Consider the following 22,906-nt stretch of genomic DNA (forward strand, 5'->3'; position numbering starts at 1 on the left):
GTAAAAAAAAAAAAATAACAGGGAAACTTCCGAGTAGTTCCTGAAGGCAGCGCAGAACTGCCACTCAGTCGCAGAAGTTCGCTATGTCGTGTTGTCCGCCAGGGGGCGCAGTCCGGGAGGTGTGTTGAGGGCGGGGGTGCGGAATCCAAACACGGCACTCCGCTTCTCTCCTCGTACCATGAGCTGAATCTGTCCGGGACAGACCAGGGAAGATGGCGGCCACTGACCATTCCCGGTCCGAAGCTGCCAAGCAGCGACGGCAGGATCAGCTGCAGCGATGGCTGGGCTCAGAGACGGATCAGACGGGTTCGGAGTCCCGGGAAATCTCGAGCGGTTCCGGAACGCGCCGGGCGAAAGTTCGGTTCGCCCAAGGAGCCGTATTTATGGCTGCTTGCTCCGCCGGAGACCGGGAGGAGGTGGCAGCGCTGCTCCGACAGGGAGCTGACATCAACCACGCTAACGTAGACGGACTGACAGCGCTTCACCAGGTAGGAAGTTTTGCCCCTCTAACTGTCAGCAGCTAGTTTTCCTTTCTGCCCGAGCTAATCGCTACAGTTGCTACAACTGTCGCTCATCTAAAGGGAAAAGGGCTCAGCGTTGATCCCTTAATGATCCTCACAGCGAAGAGGACTCACAGGTAAAATGGACCACTAACGTACTTCCAGCCCAGCAGCTCCTGTAATCCATCACTCATTCCTCTGTGCGTTTGTTTTATAAAGTCCGGGAAGAGTTTCTGGCCTGTTTAACACTAGCAAACTTGGTTTATTAGCCCGTTGGGAGGCTGTCTGATCCGCACTGTTGCATTTAGTAAATTACAGGCTTCTTTTTATGGCGTAAAAAAAAGCGAACGAGAGGGCAGCAGACGGTAAAAACCAAAGAGCCTGGTGGACCATTTTTAGACAGTTATGGGCAGGCTTGTGGCATACAGGCCCTGCCGAAGAGTCAGGAAAGTAGTGGGGGAGAGAGTTTCACCGTCCTATCTAAAGGTCTTAAAGCAAAAAAGAAAAGAGGGAGGGCATTATAACTGAAGTTTTCACCCTTACATTTATTATTGCAGTTTTCGTGATTGTTGCGTTCATGAGTCGAAGACAGGCTGGACTTGTTCGGTGCATGTTCAAGTCCTCCTCTTGTCCCTGCTCTTGACTTAAGTCATAACACCCAGGCTCACTCTGGACACCATCACTGTCACACAGGCCCTCGGTGATGCAGCATTTCCTCCACTTTAATGGCACTGTGTGGTAAACACATTGCTGTCTCATCTCATAAAGTGAAAGCAGGGTCAGATGAGTTTTGACCAGGATTCCTGAGAACATACAGAAAAGATCTGCTTCGAAGTCCTCTGGCCTGCGTGCTCATGCAGATGTGGTTTTTCCCTCCCAATTTTGAGGCAGTTTAGTGAATTTGCCCCACCACGGCTGGTTCAGATGAGTCTTCTGGTGGCTCCACATGTCCGACCGGTCACCCAGTGTGGTCACCCTCCTTGCCCTCCATCCCTCTCTCCCCCTATTGCTCATCGGTTGCCTGGAAACTCGAATTAAATATAGGGCCCGCACTCTCCAAACTTTCCATCCTCTTCATCCAAAGCCTTTTCTGTCTTCTCCCTCCTCCTCCTCCTCCTCCTCTTCTTGCTTTCTCTTTCTCCTTCCCTTTGCCAGTTCCCCATGGAGGGGACTTTAGGGATTTCGGATGAAGAAATGGAAAACATGCCTCAAACAGCACAAACTGCTGTTGTCAAAGGCGATTTTCACAATGAGTCACTTGATGACCCAGTGAAGGAGTCTGCTGAGAGTGTGTGTATGTGTGTGTATGGACCGTCGTCACACGCAGGGTGCCAGAAGTACCCACTGTTCATTCATTCAGCTCAGAGCACCCACTCCATTAGTGGGCGACCCCCGCCCCCCCCCGCTCCGGCTGTTACTGAGCCCCATTTTCAGCTCTTACAATGATCACATTTTTGTTTTTTGTTTTTTTTCCCATGCATTACCTGCCTAAATCTCTCATATTATAAAAGGGAAGGAGGAGGCTTTCCCCAGCTTTGTGATTAGTTGATTTAGCCTAAAAGAAAAGCCTCTTAGGTGGCTTAAGACAGGCCTGATGGAGACGTTTCTGTACGTGTTACAGACACTTGGCGCTGTGACGTCCCACAGAAGAACTGCTTCGGTAACGTCACATTTTTTGAGTAAATATCATCTCACCTGCTGACATCAGTGAAATGAGACACCAGTGCAGATTAAACTAATCGTTTTGTTGTTAGTATTCAGTTCAGCTTTGCTTCAGAGTCACAAAAAGACAAATCTCCACCTTTATCAAGTATTTATAGCCATGCCACTGGCTATGTGCCGCATTGGCCCAGGCCGATCTCGGCAACTACGCAGTAGATTGCCACTAAATTTATTATAATGTTTAAATAAACACTGTAGTCCCCAGAGGAGGAATCCGTATGACTTTGCAACCTTCTTCGTGAAGTTAACATTTGTAGTTTTTAGTGAAATGTATTGACAGCTATTTTTTTTTTAAAAAAAAGAAAAGTTTTTTTTTAAACTTCATTTGTATTTCAGAGTATTACAGATGTTTACATATATGCAAACTCTGAGAGAGCAGGAGAAACTGTGTTGGCACTGTATCTAAAATATGGACCGTCACTTTTGATTTCACTTATTGATTACTCAGAATCGCTCTCGTTTTGGAGAAGCAGCATCGTCGAAAACTCCTCCAGAGTGAGTCTGCAGCAGCTTGTCTTTGCATACATGCATATATGAGATAAAATACAGAGGAATAGCTTCATTGCCAACAGGTACCCACTAAAAAGATGGCACACCATGATCCCTCTTTTAATAAAGAGTGGTTTCATTGTTTACGATTGAAAACGTTCTCTTCTGTTCAATTTAGCTAGTTTTCAGAGAGGGTGCCAGTTTTAGTTTTAGTGTTCTTTAATTATTCAGAAGCTCAGGGTGGTGATCACAATGCAAACACCTGATTCACAGCCACACATGTGGTTTTTCCAGTAAACACAAAAGTATTTACCAAAGCCTATTCGTGCTGATTTTGTTGACAAAGTTAAATAAGACAAAAACTTCAAAAGTGTAGTTTTTGATTTTATTTTGTTACTTCAAATATTTATTTCCCGCCTAGTTTTAGTCGTAGGCTATAATAGCCGTGGGGCAGCATAATGTCATGATATTTTTCATATCGTACCGATACCGGGACACCAAATATCGATATTATCATCAAATCAATGAAAATGCTCATCTCATGCACCGCCTTCCCGAGATGGTGTTAGCCGAGCAAACTTGCATTAAAGCGACTTTACTGAAAAAATCGTCCAACACTGGACGCACACAGCATGACAAAACCGCATCCTAATTCAAAGTTACACAAGTTAAAATAGGAAAGAAACCTCCTTGCAACTAGAAAATAATTTTTTCACATTCTGCAACCGACTGCAACTTGTGGTGACTAAATGTTTGCTCAGAGCTCGAGGGCGTTGCACGCTCACGACTGCTTTTGATTACGAGACGATTGCGTAGGTCACCTGATAGGAGGCAAATTTTCTGCAAATATTAAATAAAAAATACTCAGAATATAGGAAAATGTTCAAAATTGCCATAATATCACATATTGAGTAAACTATTGTCTTACTTATTATCTTACTTTTGAAGTAGAGACTCACAAACACAGAGCATTACTAATATTTCATAGACAGGTGAATGGAATTATGGAGTGCTGCAAAGTTCAGTCAGTGAACATTTACGCTGCTCTAAATTGACAGTTAAACATTAGTGAATGTGAGCTAATATATCAGTGCATCCCTGTAATTAAAAGACATTCGTAAATTAACTAATAATGCTATTTATAAAGTCAGTGTCTACATCAGTTTTCACCCAAAAATGAAGAATAACAAAAGCATAATCTTATGTTACTCCCTGTCTGATTCTTACACCATCAAAGAGTAGGTACAGACGCTAGTAATATATTTTTAGTTTTTTGTGTTATTAACATTTTATTTATTTGGTCTTCGCACAGATTCTGAGCTACGGCTCATTTCTTTATATTTTGATAGGAAAATGTGAAATTGGTGTAGTGGTAGATACGGAAACATTTGCAAACATGCATGGAAATACATTATACAAGCTAAAAATGAAGCTTGTTCATATTTAATGCCTTTGAAAGTCAGTATTTGGTATGACCATCTTTATTCTTCAACACGGCCTGAACTCTCCTTGGCAAGCTTTCTTATCATTTCTTTGAGTACTCTTCAGGAATTGTTCTCCAGGCTTCTTGAAAGACATTCGATGCTCTTCTTTGGATGTTGGCTGCCTTTTTGAGCTCAAAGCTTCAAATTTGGATCCGTCAATCCATCAGGCGTGAGGAATCGGTGCTGCCACTGATTTTCAGTCCAGTTCCTGTGTAATTTGGCGCATACCTCAGGCTTTTCTCCCCGTTTCCCTTAATTAAAAATGGCTTATTGACAGCCACCGTTCTGATGAGACCAGAGCAAACAGTAGATGGATGAAAGGCCAGATCCATCTTTCTGGTCTCGGCTGGATTCTTTTTTTCCTTATTTCTTAAGGCCATGACTTTAAGAGACTGTCCATTTGCCAGTTTTTTTATTTTTATTTTTTTTAAAGCTACCCACATCTCCTTTTGTCATCCACTTGTTCTGTTTCCTCAGTGTTTAAGGACACACTGCACACCATGCCGGGAAATGTTGTCGTTAGCTAATAGCTGCCAATTAAAAGTGGTTATTGGTGAAGTTGACTGTTACGTTTAGATTCAAAACTGGTTTATCTCTTGAGTTAGTTTTTGAATGATTCATAGGTCAGAGTTAAGTGGCTTAAAAAACCAAATAAAAACATTCCTCTGAAAACCATCAGCTGAAAATGAGTGAAAAAGCAGCCAAAAAAAACACTTATTCAGTACAAGAACCTTCCATCTGGCTCTTTTTAATAAATATTAACTTAAATCAAAGTAACCTATCATAGCAAAATCCCATGAGGTCCTCGTGGGATTTATCCCGGGACTTGTGTTTGATCACACTTAGATTCTTTGCTCGACCTAGCTTGAGGAAAAGCTGCTAAATAGAATCGCTGTTTCACTTGTGCTGCAAAATGACTGTTTTGGAAAGTACTTGAGGGCTTTTAGCAACCCACTTAGCAGAAAGTCATTACAGCAAGGAGACACAGTAGTCATTGTTTTAGCCCCGCTGCTTTGGTTGAGTTTAACAGATTTTGGAAGAGTCTGGAGTTTTGCCTTTAGCAACGAACCATGGTGAAGTGGGTCAGAGACCTCCTCTACTGTACTGAAACTGTACTCAGACTGGCATCCATTTGTTAATGTCAGAATAAACAGTAAACACTTGTACACGGCAATCAATCATGCGGACGTTTGTCCTCTGGCAGGCCTGCATTGATGAAAACGCTGAGATGGTGCAGTTCCTGGTGGAGAACGGGAGCGACGTCAACAGAGGAGACAACGAGGGCTGGACTCCTCTGCATGCTGCAGCCTCCTGCGGTTTCATCCAGATTGCTAAGTGAGTGTCGACCACCATCACTTTGTCACATCACAGCCGAGTGGTGCTGAGGGATTAGAAAACACAGACGTAAATCAGTGTTAGATAACACACATAAAACTCACACATATTCAGGGTTTTCCCAGGCTCGTGATTGGCCTTCTGGAGAGGGGGTTGACTGCACAATCGGTCGACATACATTTAAGGCTAACAGTCGGTGTTACTTGACTTGAATAAAAATGTATTTTAAACTCAGTGAACCAGTGATCTTCCTTTTGACTGAAGGCCAAAAGCTCATCGGAGGGTGCCAAGAAAACTCGTTTATCCTCCATTCAGGTTTTACCGTTGCTATCTGACAAATGTATCTTTGTTTTTTAAGGTATCTGATAGAACACAGTGCTCATGTTGGAGCAGTGAACAGCGAGGGAGAGCTTCCTCTGGATGTTGCCACAGAAGATGCAATGGAAAGGCTCCTGAAAGCTGAAATTAAAAAACAAGGTAAAAGCAACAAAAACGGGAGAATTGGAACCTCTCCTCTCCACCTTTCTGGTGTCCTCCCTCTAAGTGACTCATAACATGCAGTCACATTAGCTTGTTTGACTATTGTGATTGCTGGGTGCCGTACTCTAGTGCACTTTAGGATGTGGCTCCAGGTACAGTTCAGCTGGACTTGGGCACAGTATCGATTGAGATCCTAGCCTTGAAATGCTTCCTCAGTTTTAAGGTTAATCACACGAGAAATATGGGCAATTGTGCAAGATAACTGCTCCCAATGTGAGCGCACGGGGGCTTGATTCAAGGTTGTCAGTTCTGTTGGGATGTGCACATCCATCTTAATAATTAAAAGACAATATAAACCCTACTTTTGTGTAGAATCAACACAAATGCAAGGTTGCTTGTAATCGGATATTGTGCGTTTCCGTGTTATCTGTATTTTTAGGTCCTTTAATCAGCCAAACCTGCAATCCTGAAACCGAAAATCAAATTTTCAGTGTGATGAGTGATGATGCCAAATTAAAAGAGAACTTTTATGTACAGTCAGTAATCTTACTGAAGTTAGAAGACTGAAAACAAACGTGAGCTCACATGTGTTAGTCAACCGAAGCGATGATGTTGGGAGTATTTCAAGGAATTAACTATACTGATGATTCTACACAGCTTTGGTGCCGGTTGCGTTAGTTTTTCACAAGCAGCAATAATCAGGAAATCATACAGAGCTCAGGCTTCAGTTTTTGTTTTTTTTTTATAAATATGGAGCCTCAGAACTTCATTTTTTCCTTTTTCCTGTTCATTCCAAAAGGAGGCAAAGAAACAAGGACAGCGGCCGTGCACCAAATGTTCTGTGACCTTAATTGTTCTGGACTCCAGGCTTGTGCTTTTATCTCTGTCGAATGTGTGTTAGCTGAGATCCAAATACAACCGGGAGCACAGATGACGTATATGAGATAAATTTACACTCACAAGTATTTATTTTTTTGTGTGTGGGATGCTTTACTTACAGAATTGTCCTGATATTTGTAAGCTTTTCGTAAACAAAACTTAAGTTAGAGTACATTAAACCTGACTTGTAACCCCGATGTCATCACTCATCATAGATCTAAATGGAAGGGGAGTTTTAGATGCTTTGAAGTGCTTCTTAACTCGAGGTTGTCACTGCTTGTCACAGGAATAGACGTGGATACGGCCCGAAAGGAAGAGGAGAGGATCATGCTCCGGGATGCCATGGCGGTGCTGGCAGGAGACGGCACACTCACACCTCACCCAAACACCAAGGCAACGGCTCTACACGTCGCCGCTGCCAAAGGCTACATTGAAGTCCTGAAGTGAGCATAAGTGCACACATAAGAGCAGCTTGTTGACTTTTGTTTAATTTTGTTACCATGCCAAGTCAAACGGCTTTTATTCTTAGCCTTGTTCTCTCCCCCACCTCCACTCCTCCCAACTCCCTCACCTCGCTCAGGGTACTGTTACAGTGCAGGGTGGATGTGGACTGCAGCGACACTGACGGGTGGACGCCTCTGCACGCAGCAGCTCACTGGGGGCAGGAGGAGGTGTGCAGCCTGCTGGTTGACAACATGTGCGATATGGGTGCCGTCAACAATGTGGTGAGGGCACGGCGAACAAGCTTTCCCTCTGCAGTTCAGTCTGTGATTGGAGCTTTAGCATGTGCCATCACTGATCACTGTGGCTGTCCTTGTAGGGACAAACACCTTTAGATGTTGCAGACGAGAACCTCGTGGACGTTCTGGAGGAGCTGCAGAAGAAGCAGAACGCTGTGAGTCTGTCTTCACACACACACACACACACACACACACACACACACACACACACACACACACACAAGGCACTGTGACTATCTCACTTGCTCGGACAGACCTGTCATGATTGATGGCGTTCCAGCGGCGAGTGCTCTCTGTGTTTATGTCTGTTTATATTCCTCTTCAGTTACGTAGCGAGAAAGAGAAACAGACTCCTGTTATTGAGCCCATTTCGCATATCCCCATGGTACCAGTCCGCCCACGCAGGTCAGTGCCAGTGTGTTGGTGCGTCCGTATGTTTGTGTATATCTGTGTGTGTGAGTGTGTACACGCTATGCTGTTCCTCAGCCCAATCCCAGTAATCCTTGATCCAGCTGTTGTCTGCATGCAGGTGTGACAGTCCCAGTGTTCCCATCCCTTCAGCTGTGTTACTTCTACCCACCAACCTGGGTAGATGTAGCAGTCTGTCTCTCAGTTTCATACTGAATATTAATGCTTTCTTTTTAAGTCTGCATCTGATCACCAGTGTTGGGAAGGTTACTTTTAAAATGTATTCCACTACAGATTACAGAATACATGCCCCAAAATGTATTCTGTAACGTATTCCGTTACGTTACTCAATGAGAGTAACGTATTCTGAATACTTTGGATTACTTAATATATTATCATGCTTTTTTACAACTACGTGAATGTACTATTGCTGTGTGATTTATGACTGTTACTGAAGGTCCGCGGCTCCGAACCGTATTAAAGGGACCTCTGACTAATATGTCGGGCTCCGAGTTGGGCTCGTAGCCGAAAAATAGCTTTACTTCGTTGTCTGGGTCAACTTTGCTAGCGAGAAACAGAGTGAGGCGTTGAAAGGCTGCTCCAACGGAACTTATTGTTTTGGAGGAAAACACGAACACAGCGTCTTAATAGCTTACTTACAACTGGGCTCATCAGACACTCTTCTTGGCTGCAGTGGTTATTATTATATTTACATGCTTCCAGCTCCTGTTTCTGCTCGATGATAACTCGTAGTTTTCCACTCGCCCTTTTCTCCCTCCTCGCGCTCACAGACACATAACGGGTATGGCAGTCCATTCTCCCAGCAGCACGGACTACGCTGCCCATGATGCTACATTCTTTAGAGCATGTAGCATCCTGCTTAGCACAACAACAACAAAAAGCCGGTCTCTCACCCAGGAAACACGCAGAGAAAGAGCGTCACCCTGTAACCATGGCAACCGTAACGCTGCCACCTGGAACAACAGAACGTAGCTGTCAAACAAAACCCAAACAGTCCTGACCCGCGACAATATGAAACAGGAAAGTACCGCCGTGTAATCCATTTATTTCAACAAAGTAACTGTATTCTAAATACCACCTTTTAAAACTGTAACTGTAACAGAATACAGTTACTCATATTTTGTATTTTAAATACGTAACGGCGGTACATGTATTCCGTTACTCCCCAACACTGCTGATCACATTGTAAATGCTAAATCCAGCCTGTTGCAAATGGCAGCTTACAACCAGTGTTGGGTGTAATGCGTTACTAAGTAACGCGTTACTGTAATTAAATTACTTTTCCACTGAAAAAGTAGAGTAACTAATTACTGTTCATTTTTAGGTATTTTAATTACAGTTACTTACAATTTACTTGCGTTACATTGTAAAATAATTAAACTGGCTGAATATCATTATTTAATTTCAATAATTTGTCTTCTAAACGTAGAAGTAAACTCTGCCGCTTTAACATCGTTGCAGTGCAGGTGCACATCATTTCGCGCCAGTTTGCTGCATAGTCGTATTCTAAAGCAGCGGTCCCCAACAATTTTTGCGCCACGGACCGGTATGAATAAATTTTCTTTTTTTCGGTACCGGTACTAGTTTTATTTTGTTGTATTTATCCGCGACACCTTAAAGGCCGGTCCATGAAAATATTGTCGGGCATAAACCATACCTGAAAAGACCCAGGAAAACTGAGTAAACGATAAAAACGATAACAAAATAACGCTGAAAACCGATAAAAACCCTGAAAACTATACATTTCACACCTGAGCCTCAACTCTCGCGGCCCGGTACCAAACGACTCACGGACCGGTACCGGTCCGAGGCCCGGGGGTTGGGGACCGCTGTTCTAAAGCGGAAGATGTCGGACTCGGCTGAAGCGAGTGGCTGTTTTATGAAATGGACATATTCCCGTCTCTTCACCTTTCTGAAACAAGCAGACAAGAATATTACAGTAATATGTAAGCTATGTCCTGGGGAGAAAAAACTATCGGCTGCTGTTAATAGCACGAGTAATCTACTGAAGCGCCTGACACGAGAGCATAGACAAACACTTCCGAGTGATCCTTGTTCATCATCCATGGATAACACCGCGGCAACTCCTGCTAAGCAGGCAAAACTTGATTTTACTTCAGCAGCACAGAAAGCGTCTGAAGGTGAGCTTAAAAAATGATTGCAGGCTACATTGTGGAAGAGATGCTACCGCTGCGTACTGTAGAGTCTCCGTCTTTAAAAAATGTATTTATTATTTAAAGAGTTTAATTTCTATTGATTGTCCACTCAAGGTTTATAGGGGTTTTAAGAAGTATTTAGTAAATTACTTATTTAGTAATTAAGTTACTTTTCAGACACAGTAATTAGATAAGTATTTTAAATACAATATTGACTAAGTAATTAGTAATTAATTACTTTTTTAAAGTAACTTACCCAACACTGCTTACAACAAATAATTAAGTCCCCCTAGCAAGACTATATTTGCCATCAAACACTAGAAGGAAAAAAAAATATTAACAGTAAAATAAAATGGTGGGTGATACGAGTAAATTCCAACATCGCAGTATATGCAGCGTAAAAACTACAGTGAAGGTTGGTGTGCTCGCTCACAGAACATCCGATGTGATGTGCTCATGTAAACAGGGGATCAAGAAAACAGTGTTAAAGATGTATTTCATACATTTAAAGATGGTTGAGATGGTTAGGTAGATGGATTCTTTTTTTCTGTACATGAAAGATTCCAAGAACAAAAACAAACAAAATTACAGATGGAAAAAAAAATGCCAGTGACTTAAAGACATTCAAATAATGCTGTCATATTCCTTCACGTTAGATATTAAAGACTAAACAGTCTTAAATTTGTAGGATCCTCTTTGCTCTTAGTACGAAGGGCCTTCCAGGCCAAAAGGGTGGAACGGAATAGTAGAGCAGTAGATGCACAGGATATGATGTAATGTCAGAAAAAGGTTTTCAAATTTGTGACTTCTCATGCAGCAGTGCAAGCGTTTGCAAGCAGTTGATTAAAAGCTCCACAAAAAAAAGAAAAAATATATACATTTTTTATAACATTTTTTTAACATTAATTTAACCAGGAAACTCTAAAGGTAAACAATGTGTCTTTGGAGAGTGTCCCAAGGTGTCCTGTTGTTATCCCAGCATGTTTCTTTGTGTGCTAACAATATGCAGTAGACAGTAGAAATAAAGGACTTTTTCAAAACTTTGCAAAAACCGGTAGAAGTTGGTCAAGCGGGGTAAAAGAAACAGAAACTGACTAAAGCATAAATATTTCTCTGTAATGTTGAATTGAAAAGTCATGTAGAACTAAGCGAGGATGTTTTAAGTTTTTCAGGTAGTATAAAATGATTGCCCTCTAAGTGTTGTTGACGATATAAACGCATACTTTGTTTCTCCGTGAAAAGATGTCTTATTTTATCTTTGAATGCCATTTTTCACTGTTTCTCCTTCTCGAGTAAAAACAAGTATAATTCAAACACTTTTCAGAGGATGGGTGCTTTGCTGTTGATGTCTTGGTTAATAGGGCCAAATGTGCACGTAAACCATATTATTTACCATTAATATGTAGTGTGGCACTGAGAGACAGCATTTGTTTTTTTGTTCTTTTCACTTCTGTGGCTGCTCCTTAATCTGTGTGAATGATTTCAACGTTTCACTTTAAGGAAACGGCTCGAATTGGTGCAAAGCAATTGGCCACAATTACAAACGAAGCAGAAACGGCGGCACAGAAAATGACCCACTGTTTCACCTACCGAGGTCTTGATTGATGCATGCTCGCTCTAATTGGCTGCACATGGAATGATTACCCTCACTGATCAGCTCCCTGCATGCCACCTGTTGTTCCACCCCCCCACCCCCCACCCCCACCTTGGCCCCGCCCCTGCAGGACTTCTATCTCTCGTATGAGCAGCAAGGAGAAGATCTGCCTCCACGAGCGGGAGAAGCACCCTCCGCCTCCTGCCCTGCAGAGCAGTCCGGCAGAGGACGAGGAGGAGGAGGGCCAGGCGGGACAGAACCAGTCTCAGGGCCAGGCGAAAGCCTCGAGCAGCTCCAGCTCAGAGGAGGAGAGCGAGTCTGAGAGCGATGCAGAGTCAGGTGAGAGAAGCTGTTTCTGCTTTGAAGTACCTGCTGGCTGTGTTTATAGTTCAGAGTTATTGTTATTGATTAATCCTAATGACCTTTGCGCTCATACAAAGAAGGCAAAAGAGCATTTTTAATAACCTTTGCACTCTTGCAGAGAAAGCGAAAAAGCGAGAAATCATAAACAACTTGAACAACAAGCGCAACACCACCAATCTGCTTCCTACCTCCATGTCAACAAGCACCACTGCGAGCCAAGTGAAAAGGGTAAACGGGAAAAAGACTTGGAGCACATGAGATGCATGTACGGCTGTGTGACAGCAAGGCAGGATAATAAAAATGTTGACTGTGTGTGTAGCAGGAATTAAGCAAGCCTCCAGTCACTGAAGCCCCGGGGTCATGGAGAACATCTCTGAGGAAGGCGGACAGCTCTGTGACTCTGGGCTCAGCTGGGCTATCTGACCCCAGCCAGGACACCAGCAGACCTCCAGAGTCCGGCCTCGGCATGAGCCGCTCTGCCTCCAGCCCCCGCCTCAGCTCTGAGGCTGACACCAAGGTACGCAGGCGCTCGCGTGATTCATAGGTTTATACACTCATGAAACCACAGTCGTACTTCTATAAATCTAGCTTGACAGGCCAAATAAAGGCTTCTTTACTGCCTCCATTCACTGAGTCACATAAATAAATGACAAACTGATCTCTTCCCCCTCGCGCTCAGGAACCAAGGCTTGCTCGAGTGCCGCCCAATCCAACACGGAGACTCTTCAGTATTCCAGATAACACTGCTGACAACTCCAACAGGTGGGCCTCAACTCTCATACACGTCCGCGTTTGTGAAGCCAGAATCCGAATCCCTGCATATGTCCCCTTGTCACCCTGTGTGTGTGTGTGTGTCTCTCTCTCAGTTGGCTAAGCCGTAGCTCCTCTTACACCCGACGCTTCAATAGTCAGTCAGGAAATGATCTCACTAGCTCCACCCCGTCTTTGCTTCACAGGTCAGTCATGCTGCTCACTGCCCGTCTAACTCTGCTGTTTGTGTGTAATTGTCACTGTCCCCTAACGGCAAACGCTAATTTGTGCGCGGCTGTGAAAGGTGCCTTTGAGTTTCCAATGGGTTCTGTCTTGTTTCCAGCTCATCTTATGGAAAGAGACTGGATGACCCCACCGTGACCTCAGCTAGCACAGGAACGAGCTCTGCTGGACTCGGCCGCCTTAATAGTGTCTTGGCTCAGAGGTATTTTTCATTTTACACTGCATGTACGATTTTTTTTATTTATTTTTTTCCTTTGGACCAATATGAGTCACCTTTCATCTTTCTTTCTACGAAAAGACTTCCTCAGGAACAGACGGAAAAGAAGGATCAACCAGCCATTACCACCTCCAACTCTCAGAGCACGACCGCAGGCGAACAGGAAGCCAAGCAGAGGCGCAAGTGAGTGATAAGCGTGTCTTTGAGGATGTCGAAGGGCGCGACTTTGTTGCTAAACTTGCGTTTCGGCTAATGTAGGTCCTACCTGACACCAGTGCGGGATGAGGAGGCAGAGGCGCAGAGGAAAGCTCGCTCCCGACATGCACGGCAATCCCGCCGCTCCACTCAGGTGGGGATACTTGCTCAGATGTTCGCCCTACTGATAGAGGCTGTGTCAGTTTGGCGCTTGACTGTGTTTTCTTTCACCTCAAGGGGGTAACGCTAACAGATCTGCAGGAGGCAGAGAAGACCATACAGACCATGAAGACGGACAACAAAGGGAGAGAAAAGGAAGAGGAGAAGGAGAAAGAAGCAAAGCAGAAGAAGGGCGAGGAAGGGGTGAGAGCCGGCACTTTAGAGGCCTGTTGACTGCTGTCCTTATGTAACACCATGTGACGTCACAAAGTAGGGGATGCTGTGTTTACAGGAATTGAGCTGGAGGTCTCGTATTGCCAGCCTGCAGAAGTCAGACCTGCTGGGCCTCACACAACCTGCTGGCACACCTAGACCTCAGACCTCTGACAGAAGAGGTAGGCTGCCGCCCTTGTTGCTTGTTTGGGTTTTTGTTTTCACATTTCCTTCGCTCATCAGCGTGTGGTTTTTGCTCGCAAACATTAGTTTGGTCTTAAAAGGCTGCTGTCTGGCTTTGTTCCAGATGTGGAGGCCAACACAGGGGAGAGCGAGACAGAGCGATGGGCCAGGGAGCGCAATGAGAGGAGGCAAATTCAAGCCAGGAGGAAGGCACAGAGGACCGGGGAGGTAAATTCTGCTTATTAATCTGAAAAATGAAATGCAGGATGGATATGCTCATAAGAAGAGACAAATTTGGCGAGAGAAAATAGAAAACGAAGATGTGTACGATGAGGAGGAATAAGGGGAAAACTTGACTTTAGGGTTTTATGAAGAAGGAGCACAACGCATCACACTGAAGGGAAAAACAGTCAGGCACTCTAATATTCACTAGAGAGCTAAAACTCTTAAAGTGCCTTTAGCTGGCCAAAAACCTTTTAGTTTTCAAGTGAAAAGATTTTTTTTGGCGCTCTGTTTATTTTTCTGGTAAGAATCTAATGTTAGCTTTGCATTAGTAAGTTATTGCATTTGGCTAAACAAGTTACAAACATGGTAACGTTTCTCCTGGCTTTGTGAATTATTCACATTCAAGTCTAATAAAAAATGCAGACTATCAAATTGATTTAGCTTAACTGTTTACCCCTTGAAAGCCTACTAGAGATAACTGTCGAAGCTCTTCTCTGAACCGAGCAGGTCGTCATACTTCAGCTTATGTAACAAAATGACTGGGTTTGCATCAAAAGCCATTAAGGATACAGGGAGGTCGTCTTTGTAGGAAAAGAGTTAACTCACAGAAATGTAGTAGACACAAATTTATATCTGATTATTGGACTGCTCAATGACAAAATGCTTGCATCGCAGCTAAACATACAGTACTGTGCATAAGTCTTGAGCCACCCCTAACTCTTTCTGGGTTTCACTTCCAATGAGCCATCCAATAGTCCTCCAGACTTTCTGAAAGTCTTCCAAAGTTTTGCTTTGGACATTGGCTTATTTTTCACTCATTCAAGTCCAGTCCAGTCCTTGTACCTGACCATGTTGAAAGGAATGTTATTGTTTGTTGATTTCCAAAGAGCTACTGGTTCAAACCTTGGCATAGGTCAGTACTGTGTGAAGTGTGTTCTTTTTTTTTTTTAAAAAAATAGCAGAAATTGGTCAGTAAATTGATGCCATTTATTTATTTACCATTTTCCTACCAACATATAAAGAAATCGGGGGTGGCTTAAGACTTTTGCACAGTACTGTAATATTTCTGCTCATGCGTCTCATCTTAACCACCTTTAACTCCCGTCCGTCTCTGTTTTTTGGTTCGGGAGCTTGCATAAGTGTTGGTTCTGTACTCCAGTAGTGTGTCCCACCACACGGCAGCCTTTAGGCATTTCCCAGTGTTTTGCAAAAAACGGAGACGGAGTGCAACACAAAGTTAGTAGATTGTTGTGGGCCAATGTCTGTAAGAACCTATTGTTCTGTCTGTGTCGTCTGCAGGGTGAAGACAATGATCCCAGTGGAGAGGAAGAGTTTTCCACCAGTGGGCTCAATTCACAGGTCTGCGTGAACTCTTGTTTGTGATCTCATTAGAATGTAACTTAAGAAAAGAGCTGTAAGGTATTTGCTTTCCCCCCCTCTTGTTTACAGACAGACCAACGTTTGAGTTCCAGGTATGAATCCCACTTTTGATTGATCTGAATTTTCTCCATTCACAGTGTGGATGACCTTTTTGTTTTCATATAACCAGGTCGGACTCATCCTATAGCGACCGTACACGGGGAGGAGGATCTGAGACGAAGGACTTTAAGAAGGTGAACCGACAGCAAATGTATCGCTGTTGAGATCATGCGATACATTTGCCTTATTTGTCCTAACTCTTCATTGCGTGTGTGTGTGTGTGTGTGTGTGTGTGTGTGTGTGTGTGTGTGTGTGTGTGGTGTTTGTCAGTTGTTTGAGGAGGTTTCCAGACAAAACAGCCAGCTCCAGTCACAGCTCCAGGACACTCAGAGGAGTGTCACTCAGACCAGGTTGGATCTGGAAAAGGCCACGCAGGTGACAACAAATACACACAAAAAGTCAAACAGAAACTGTTCTTGTCGTCTTTCACCACGCAGAGTCAAAGCAAGAAGCTCATAGTGGTGGAACTAGTAGGGCAGGTTCTTTGTTACTGCTTATGATTTTTTTCAACCTCATTTCAAATACTATTGCTAAATATAGAAACCCATATAATGTTCCCTTTGTTTTAAGCCTTCGACTGCATTTGAATCCTGGTTTCATACCTTCTGCATATTATTATTATTATTTTTTTGTATTCTCCAATGGGAGTGTATTGTACAGTCAGTGATCCGTAGGCAACCCTTCAAATTCTCTACCCAGATGAGGGAAAAGTGAGACCGCTACTAGATTAAAAAGGTTCTTAGAATTTGGATATTTTTAATTTTTATTTATTTAGTAATTGTTTTTACATTTTTTTCCCTAATTAAAATTGATCTATATAGCACCAATTGACAACTATGGTTTTTGTTTTGTAAATTTAAAGTCCTTAAAATATTAGACAGAGAGCCCCCATTGATGAGCCCTTGTGATTAGGGTCTTGGCAACAGTGGGATGGAAGAACTTTCTTTTAACAGCAAGAGAAGTCCAGCAGAATCAGTCTACCATGACTGGTCGATGAAAGGAGAGCATAGAGGGGGAAAAACAGTGCAAAACACAAACTACAGGAGAGAGAAGACAAATGTTAATGGCAGTAGTGATGTGTAGTCCAGCAGCCTGAACCTACGAGAGAGTTCTGTTCATGTTCACCTAATCCTGTCGCAACTTTAAGTTTTCTGAAAAAAAAGTAATCTGTCTCCTGAACTTAAACTGGGAGCTGGTTCCACAGGTGCGGTGCCTGAATGCTGAAGGCTCTGCCTCTTATTCTACTTTTGAAAACTCTAGTAAATCACTTGTAAGCCTGCACTGTGACAGTTAAATGCTCTGTACGGGGCCAGATCCTCAGGACGTGTAAGGAAGCAGAATTCAAATACAATTCTGGATTGCTACTACTAGCAGTGAGCTCCCAGTTTCACATGCAGGCTTATTGTGTCCATGGTTCCAGGGTGTACCTTTTTGATGTCTTTTTGCATACAGGCCTGCATGTGATCATGTAAAAATACCAGTGCGGGTTATGTAAACGTGGTTTATTGTATTCAACAGAGACAGGAGCGTCTGACTGACTGTTCAGCCCTGCTGGAGCGGGAGAGGAAGGTAATGCATCCCTTGCTAATGATGTTACTTGCTGTGTTTTCGCTTCATCTGCCACACTACAGCCACTCTTGCTGTCTGTTGACGCTTTCTATTCTCTACTCACTCAAACCACTTCCTCGCTTGTTTTCGCTCAACTTTTGTGCTCCTTCTACGTCACTCTCTCTTTTTCTCTCTCTACCTGCTCCCCACCCTCCCATGTCGTATTTTCCCCGGCGCCAGGATCGAAGGATGTTGGAGCGGCGAATGGCGGAGCTGGAGGAGGAGCTAAAGGTGAGAAGATGTTGAGAACGAGTCTTATCATGCCCACGGGCACTTTTGCATGCTTCTGCTCGATTAGCTTGGCTTTCGCTTGTGCTGTCCAGCAGTGTGGTGAGAGCACAAGGTAGAGAGCTGTTTTGCACCGTGTCCAGGTGGTGTGACGAGGGTGGTGTCTGTTGGAGCCAATTTCTTCATTTAGTTGCTTAGCAACTTGAGGCATCTTATGTCTCTGCGGTCTCCATTGTGACTCTGAACAGAATGAGTTATTTTGTTGCCTTCTCGAAAGATAATAAACTTCTGTGTAACAGTAGACAAATGATTAAGCATGGCTTTTAACAGAATAGTTCTATTTATAAATCAATAACTAAAAATGCTAAAAGCTAAATGGATCAGTAAGGTAAAAAAAAAAGCAAAGCTCATCGTGTCACCCACTCTAAAACATCAAATAAACAAGATGATATTTAGTTTTGTAACCTGACTGAGGCAGGCTCGCTGCTTCCCTGTATATCCAGTGTTTAGTTATGTGCAATATATAAAAAAAGTACTGGGCCACCTACACATTACCTACATAGCTGCTGGGCCATGAAAGCACACAGTTTTTTGTGCTGATGTTAATGCCAGCGGAGGTTTGGAGCTCTGCAGTTATTTAGTCTGCAGACGGGTTTATGACTCGGCAACTTTGTGGCTAAAACTTCCACTTTCTAGTAATTCCACTTACAGGTTGCTGTGGAATATTTAGAAAAGAAGAAGGGGCACAAGAGACTGTTGCAACAGTTACATCTTATTACAGTATCACACTCTAATTCAATGAGCTCTTTAGATCCAGGTTTGAATCTATTGTCTTTTTTTTTTCGTTCTCTGCTATCAAGTTGGTTTATTAGTTCCACTTCTGATATTCAAAGCCTCAGTGAACTGTAGACGGAGCAACATGTAACATGTTAAATGCTTAGTTTATCCACACCTGATATATATATATCACACATCTGATGGCTTGGAGGCTAAGGCAGCAATTTATAATCAACCCTTTGGTTTAAAAGGAGTTGTTGACTTATTAATAACCAGCCTATCAACAGGATGTCAATTCTCTGTACTGTTAATGTAAAAGTAGAAATACTAAATGGCACTGTTATCTATATCAGCCTTTTTGTTCCCTGTAGTTAATCAGACAAACAAAGCACACATAACTACACTGATAGCTGTTACTTTACTTTAGGAAGTGCTGTTTACTGGTTCTTTATATTGAGCTTGCTGATTTAGAAGTTAATGGCAAAGTCATTAATGATGTGGTTTAGTTTCATGTGCTGATTTTGCTGCAGTGGGTCACAGTGCCTGCTGGAAAAAACTGCAAAAGCTATACTCGAATAAATTTAGGCTCCTCTCCTCTTCAAGGTGTTGTGTACGGCCAAACAGCTCCCAGGGCCTTTGTTTTTGTTGTTGTTTGCTTTTTTTGTTTTTCAAAATCACTTCTTGGATATCTCATTTCAACCACGTTTTCATCTGTGATGGAAAGCCTTGACAAAATGGCAATCCTACAACTTTAAATTCATTTTATGGGAAGAGGATGAAGCTGCAGAAAGCAAAAATCTGGCAAGTTGGGCTGGTTGTTGGGCAGAGGCCAAAATAAATAAGCCTTCAATGCACTGTGAGGCAGCACATGAGGGCAGAGGTCCTCTCTCCAACACCTCAGGATGTTACAGCGGAACTTTATGCTGACAACCCGACCATGGGGGACAAATTCACTGCTCAGCCCATGAATGTCAAAAAAATAAAGCTCTAGCTTTCTTCCATTTGTGCTCCTGACCTCAGGCATTGCCTTTGGGCTTAGACACTGTGGACTTCAGAGCCAGAGACCCAGTTCTGATCCCTCGACGTGAAAGTGAGGTCAGCTTGACTTCCAGAGAGGGAGCGAGAGAGAAATGTAAAAATAGCAGGACGGTGAGATGGAGATGACCTTGTAGGGGAGATTGGACAAATTTATATTGTGCATAGTTTTTGGCTCTACAGTGCAGATTAACACATTCGCCTAATGCGAATCTGCGGTTCAAGACTGGGAGGAGATGGAAAACCCTGGGAAGGTTGTGCCAGGAAGGAAGGGCATCCGACGTCAAATCTGTGCAGATCCATCTGCCGCTGCGACTCCTGGGAAAGAAGCTTTATGGGTTTTGCTTCAGAGTCACAAACCTGTTGACTGCATTAATCTCTTAACATCCAACAGCTCATTGATCCAGTAATGTGACCACGACAAATGTAAAATAAAAGCTGCATTTATATTGTGTAAAGAATTTGTTTTAAAGTGAGTTTAATCTTTACCACCAGGTTTTGGTTGACCTGAAGGCAGACAACCAGCGCCTTAAAGATGAAAATGGAGCACTCATCCGTGTCATCAGCAAACTCTCCAAATAGATGCAGGGAGAGAGAGTGACATGAAGAGCAGGGATCCCCCCGCCTCCCTCCACCCACCTATCCATCCATCACTCCCTGCCATACATTCCTCCCAGTGCCAAAGAGAGAGCGAGAAAGAGAGAAGGGGAGAGAAGCAGCAGAAAGTCCTTCGTACATGAGCACTACAGCATGACTTGGATTGTGGTGCTTCTATGCGAACAGCTGGCGTGTCTTTTGTGTGCCTTAATGCCGGATAGTCACAGCAAAGACCCCGTGGCTGCGGCCAGAGGCTTCCACAGTAGCATCATGAGACCCGACAACAGCCAGAACACTCTGTGTCTGGTGCAACACGCAAAACTGTGCGTCATGGTGAGCGCCAACGCACTCCTGTGCACTCCTATCCGTACTTCCTCGATGCACACAAGACAGTCTGGGCCTTAAAGTTCCCAGTTAGTATTTATTTTTGTGAACACATCTCACAACACACATTCACAATTTATTTTTATTTCATCCCCCCCAATCCCCTCATCCTACTCGCAGTCCAAATGTAATGTGTTGTCAGGCAAGAAAGATTTCGGTGCATCCTACTTTTTTTTTTTCTTTCTTTCTTTTTTCTTGTTTAAACATTCAGCGTCATCCTGACAACGGGAGTCATCCGTGAAGGTCTGTTGGGTTGTTGTCTTTCCATGTGCAAGTGTTTGAAGCCACCTACCTCTCCACCTATGCACTTCCCCACATCATTTTTATATTTTTGTGACCACAGATACACTCCATGCTCTTAAAAACAAAAAAAGAAAAGCACACACACAAAAACTGACCGGTCGGTCGACCGCAGCACTTTATTCTCTGCAAAGCGCTAAAGATCTGCGAGGCTTTGCCCGTCCTCCAGACAGAAAACGTTTCAGTTTACCACCTCACGACTGCTTGCCTTTAAGCAAGTAGAGTTAGAAATTACCAATGGGTGAATATCAGAGGTCATTGCACATCCTATTATGCTATGAGTGGTTTTTGGTTGTCATTGGATTAAATATTTTCATAATTTTTCGGCATCAATTCCTCTGACAAAGGAGCATGGTTATGTACAGTCTGTGTATAAATGTTAGCCTTGAACAATACCCCTTTGAAGTAAAATTCCATGTAGCCTTGCTTCACATGTTGGTTTTCTAATATATTAAATGGATGTCTGCACCCTAATAAAAGTGTGTTTGTAGCAAATGCTTGGTTATTATCCACCTCTGTTCAAGCAGACTGTCTTATCAGTGTACACAACACTCAGTTCCCAGATGGATTCCTGCCTCTTTTGTAACTCTAGTCATTGAGTGGCTCACTTTTATGTTTTGCGGTCACCTGTTTGTTTGCGTTTAGCTCTGTTTTCCCACACTATACTGTATCATCCATGTGCACGGTGTCTGTTAGTCTGTCTGCTGGTAGCCAGATGTCCTCTGTCACTGGGGGGAAAAAGAGAAACTGAACAGCTGTAACACACCAAGAGGCCTAAAAGAGGAAACAGTCCAACACAGATGTATTTAAAGTATGTTTGTGCTGCTGCATTAATCTGCTTCTGCTCCCAGGTGGAAAATACATCAAGAGCTACTTGACATGATAGAAGCTGGTGTCATCACATATGCTGGAGTGCTCAGACATATGGGTGAAGCTGTGCGAGTCCCAGTGTTTCTTTCCCACTTGCAGTAAAGTGTAGTTAACACGAGCCATCCATCTGTTTGTCTCATCTGAGAGTAGAAAGATGGACCACTGTCCTGCAGGCTAGAACCTCTGACAACAAGCTGAGCTCCTAATAAGGAAGGGCAGGCTGGCTGAGGCGCTCTCTCTAAATATCCCTCAGGTCTGAGAAAGAGAGAGGAAGGGAACTGGGGAGGAAGAGGGAAGCGGATGGATTGCAGCCTTATATGGACAAAGCACTGCTTTTCCCAGGGTTTGTGGCTCTGACCCCCGGCATGATGCCAGATGCTGCACGGGCAGCTCCCTGGCGCCACCGAGAGGTGCGAGTAATGCAATGCTGCATGTCAGCTGACGGTCAATAATTGATTTGATTTTTATTTCTATAGTTTGTTTTCTGGACTCGGCAATAAAAATAAATCTGAGACAATGCTTTTGTAATCGGGGAAGTAAAGCCAAGATCAACATCAAATAAAACAGGCAACAGACCAAAATTTTCAGGTTGATTGTTTGGCCATTTTCTCTCAGTAACTGGTTAACTGGATATTTTGGCAGCATACACTTTAAGACCCAAACCGAATTGGCAACAGCTTTATGGTGGCTTCGGTATTCCAAATCTTACTTTGGATTCACTTTTAGTGTGCAAGCGTGACTGACCTGACCCTAACAGACTGACCTGTATACAGAGAATATGTTTCTAACTAAAGATTTTCTCCTGTAAATCAATGAATCCATTGAGTCATCAATTATAAGCACATAAATTTGGGGCTCGCAAAACACACACTGTCTCCAAACCGAATCAGTAGATGTGGCGACACCCTGACTATCAGTCCCAAGATAGTTGAGCTTGTTGAAACACAGCAGACCTCTGGCACATCTTCATCTTTTCCAAGGTGCACACAGAGAAGAAATCTGCAGAGATTAAACACTTGTGGCGCAGAGAATAACTTATGGCTCATAAACCCGATGCAGATAAGAAGTTAAAGCTGTTCCTGTGGAACGTGAATGACGCACCAGCACATACTCAAGAGTGCGGAGCAGAAATCTTGAGATGGGCCGTTACATGAGGATACCTGGACAGAACTGAGGGCATCAATCCCGCAACTGCCAGGAGGAATGGGAAGAGCAGATTCAGAGACTTTTAGATTAGAAAAACTCCTTCAGTGGGACCTGTGCAGCACTATG

The 22,906-nt window shown here is 43.4% G+C and overlaps 1 protein-coding gene across 7 annotated transcripts; it reads left to right on the forward strand.

Moving 5' to 3' along the window:
• The first annotated feature begins 101 nt into the window (after positions 1 to 101).
• On the forward strand, positions 102 to 21,246 carry LOC147324801 (protein phosphatase 1 regulatory subunit 12A). Of its 7 annotated transcripts, none has more exons than XM_086298857.1 (25): positions 102 to 488; positions 5,400 to 5,530; positions 5,889 to 6,007; positions 7,176 to 7,332; positions 7,470 to 7,614; positions 7,710 to 7,784; positions 7,955 to 8,034; positions 11,939 to 12,147; positions 12,290 to 12,399; positions 12,494 to 12,688; positions 12,851 to 12,933; positions 13,038 to 13,127; positions 13,265 to 13,366; positions 13,463 to 13,564; positions 13,640 to 13,730; positions 13,814 to 13,939; positions 14,028 to 14,130; positions 14,256 to 14,359; positions 15,656 to 15,715; positions 15,806 to 15,828; positions 15,906 to 15,969; positions 16,106 to 16,210; positions 17,354 to 17,404; positions 17,624 to 17,674; positions 19,469 to 19,964. In XM_086298857.1, exons 1-25 carry the CDS (start codon positions 213 to 215, stop codon positions 19,610 to 19,612), a joined length of 2,796 nt encoding a protein of 931 aa, XP_086154983.1. In that variant the 5' UTR covers positions 102 to 212; the 3' UTR covers positions 19,613 to 19,964. The 7 variants fall into 7 exon arrangements, with proteins under 7 accessions (XP_086154983.1, XP_086154978.1, XP_086154981.1 ...); XM_086298852.1 differs by lacking the exon at positions 19,469 to 19,964 and adding an exon at positions 19,979 to 21,246 and having other exon boundaries at positions 104 to 488; positions 14,010 to 14,130; XM_086298855.1 differs by lacking the exon at positions 19,469 to 19,964 and adding an exon at positions 19,979 to 21,246 and having other exon boundaries at positions 104 to 488; positions 11,963 to 12,147; positions 12,491 to 12,688; positions 14,010 to 14,130.
• Positions 21,247 to 22,906: the final 1,660 nt, after the last annotated feature.

This window comes from Aulonocara sp. 'chitande type north' Nkhata Bay, linkage group LG7 (genome assembly GCF_057382095.1).
Source record: "Aulonocara sp. 'chitande type north' Nkhata Bay isolate Kocher_YH1m ecotype deep benthic linkage group LG7, A_spYH_male_GT1.1, whole genome shotgun sequence".
NCBI lineage: Eukaryota > Metazoa > Chordata > Actinopteri > Cichliformes > Cichlidae > Aulonocara > Aulonocara sp. 'chitande type north' Nkhata Bay.

What these genes read in the sequence shown, in the direction of transcription:
- LOC147324801 (XM_086298857.1), top strand. Translation starts at nt 213, where the DNA reads ATGGCGGCCACTGACCATTCCCGGTCCGAAGCTGCCAAGCAGCGACGG. An exon ending in CTGCGAGCCAAGTGAAAAGG is followed by an intron (nt 12,400 to 12,493) that starts GTAAACGGGAAA and finishes TGTGTGTAGCAG; the next exon opens with GAATTAAGCAAGCCTCCAGT. An exon ending in AGACGAAGGACTTTAAGAAG is followed by an intron (nt 15,970 to 16,105) that starts GTGAACCGACAG and finishes GGTGTTTGTCAG; the next exon opens with TTGTTTGAGGAGGTTTCCAG.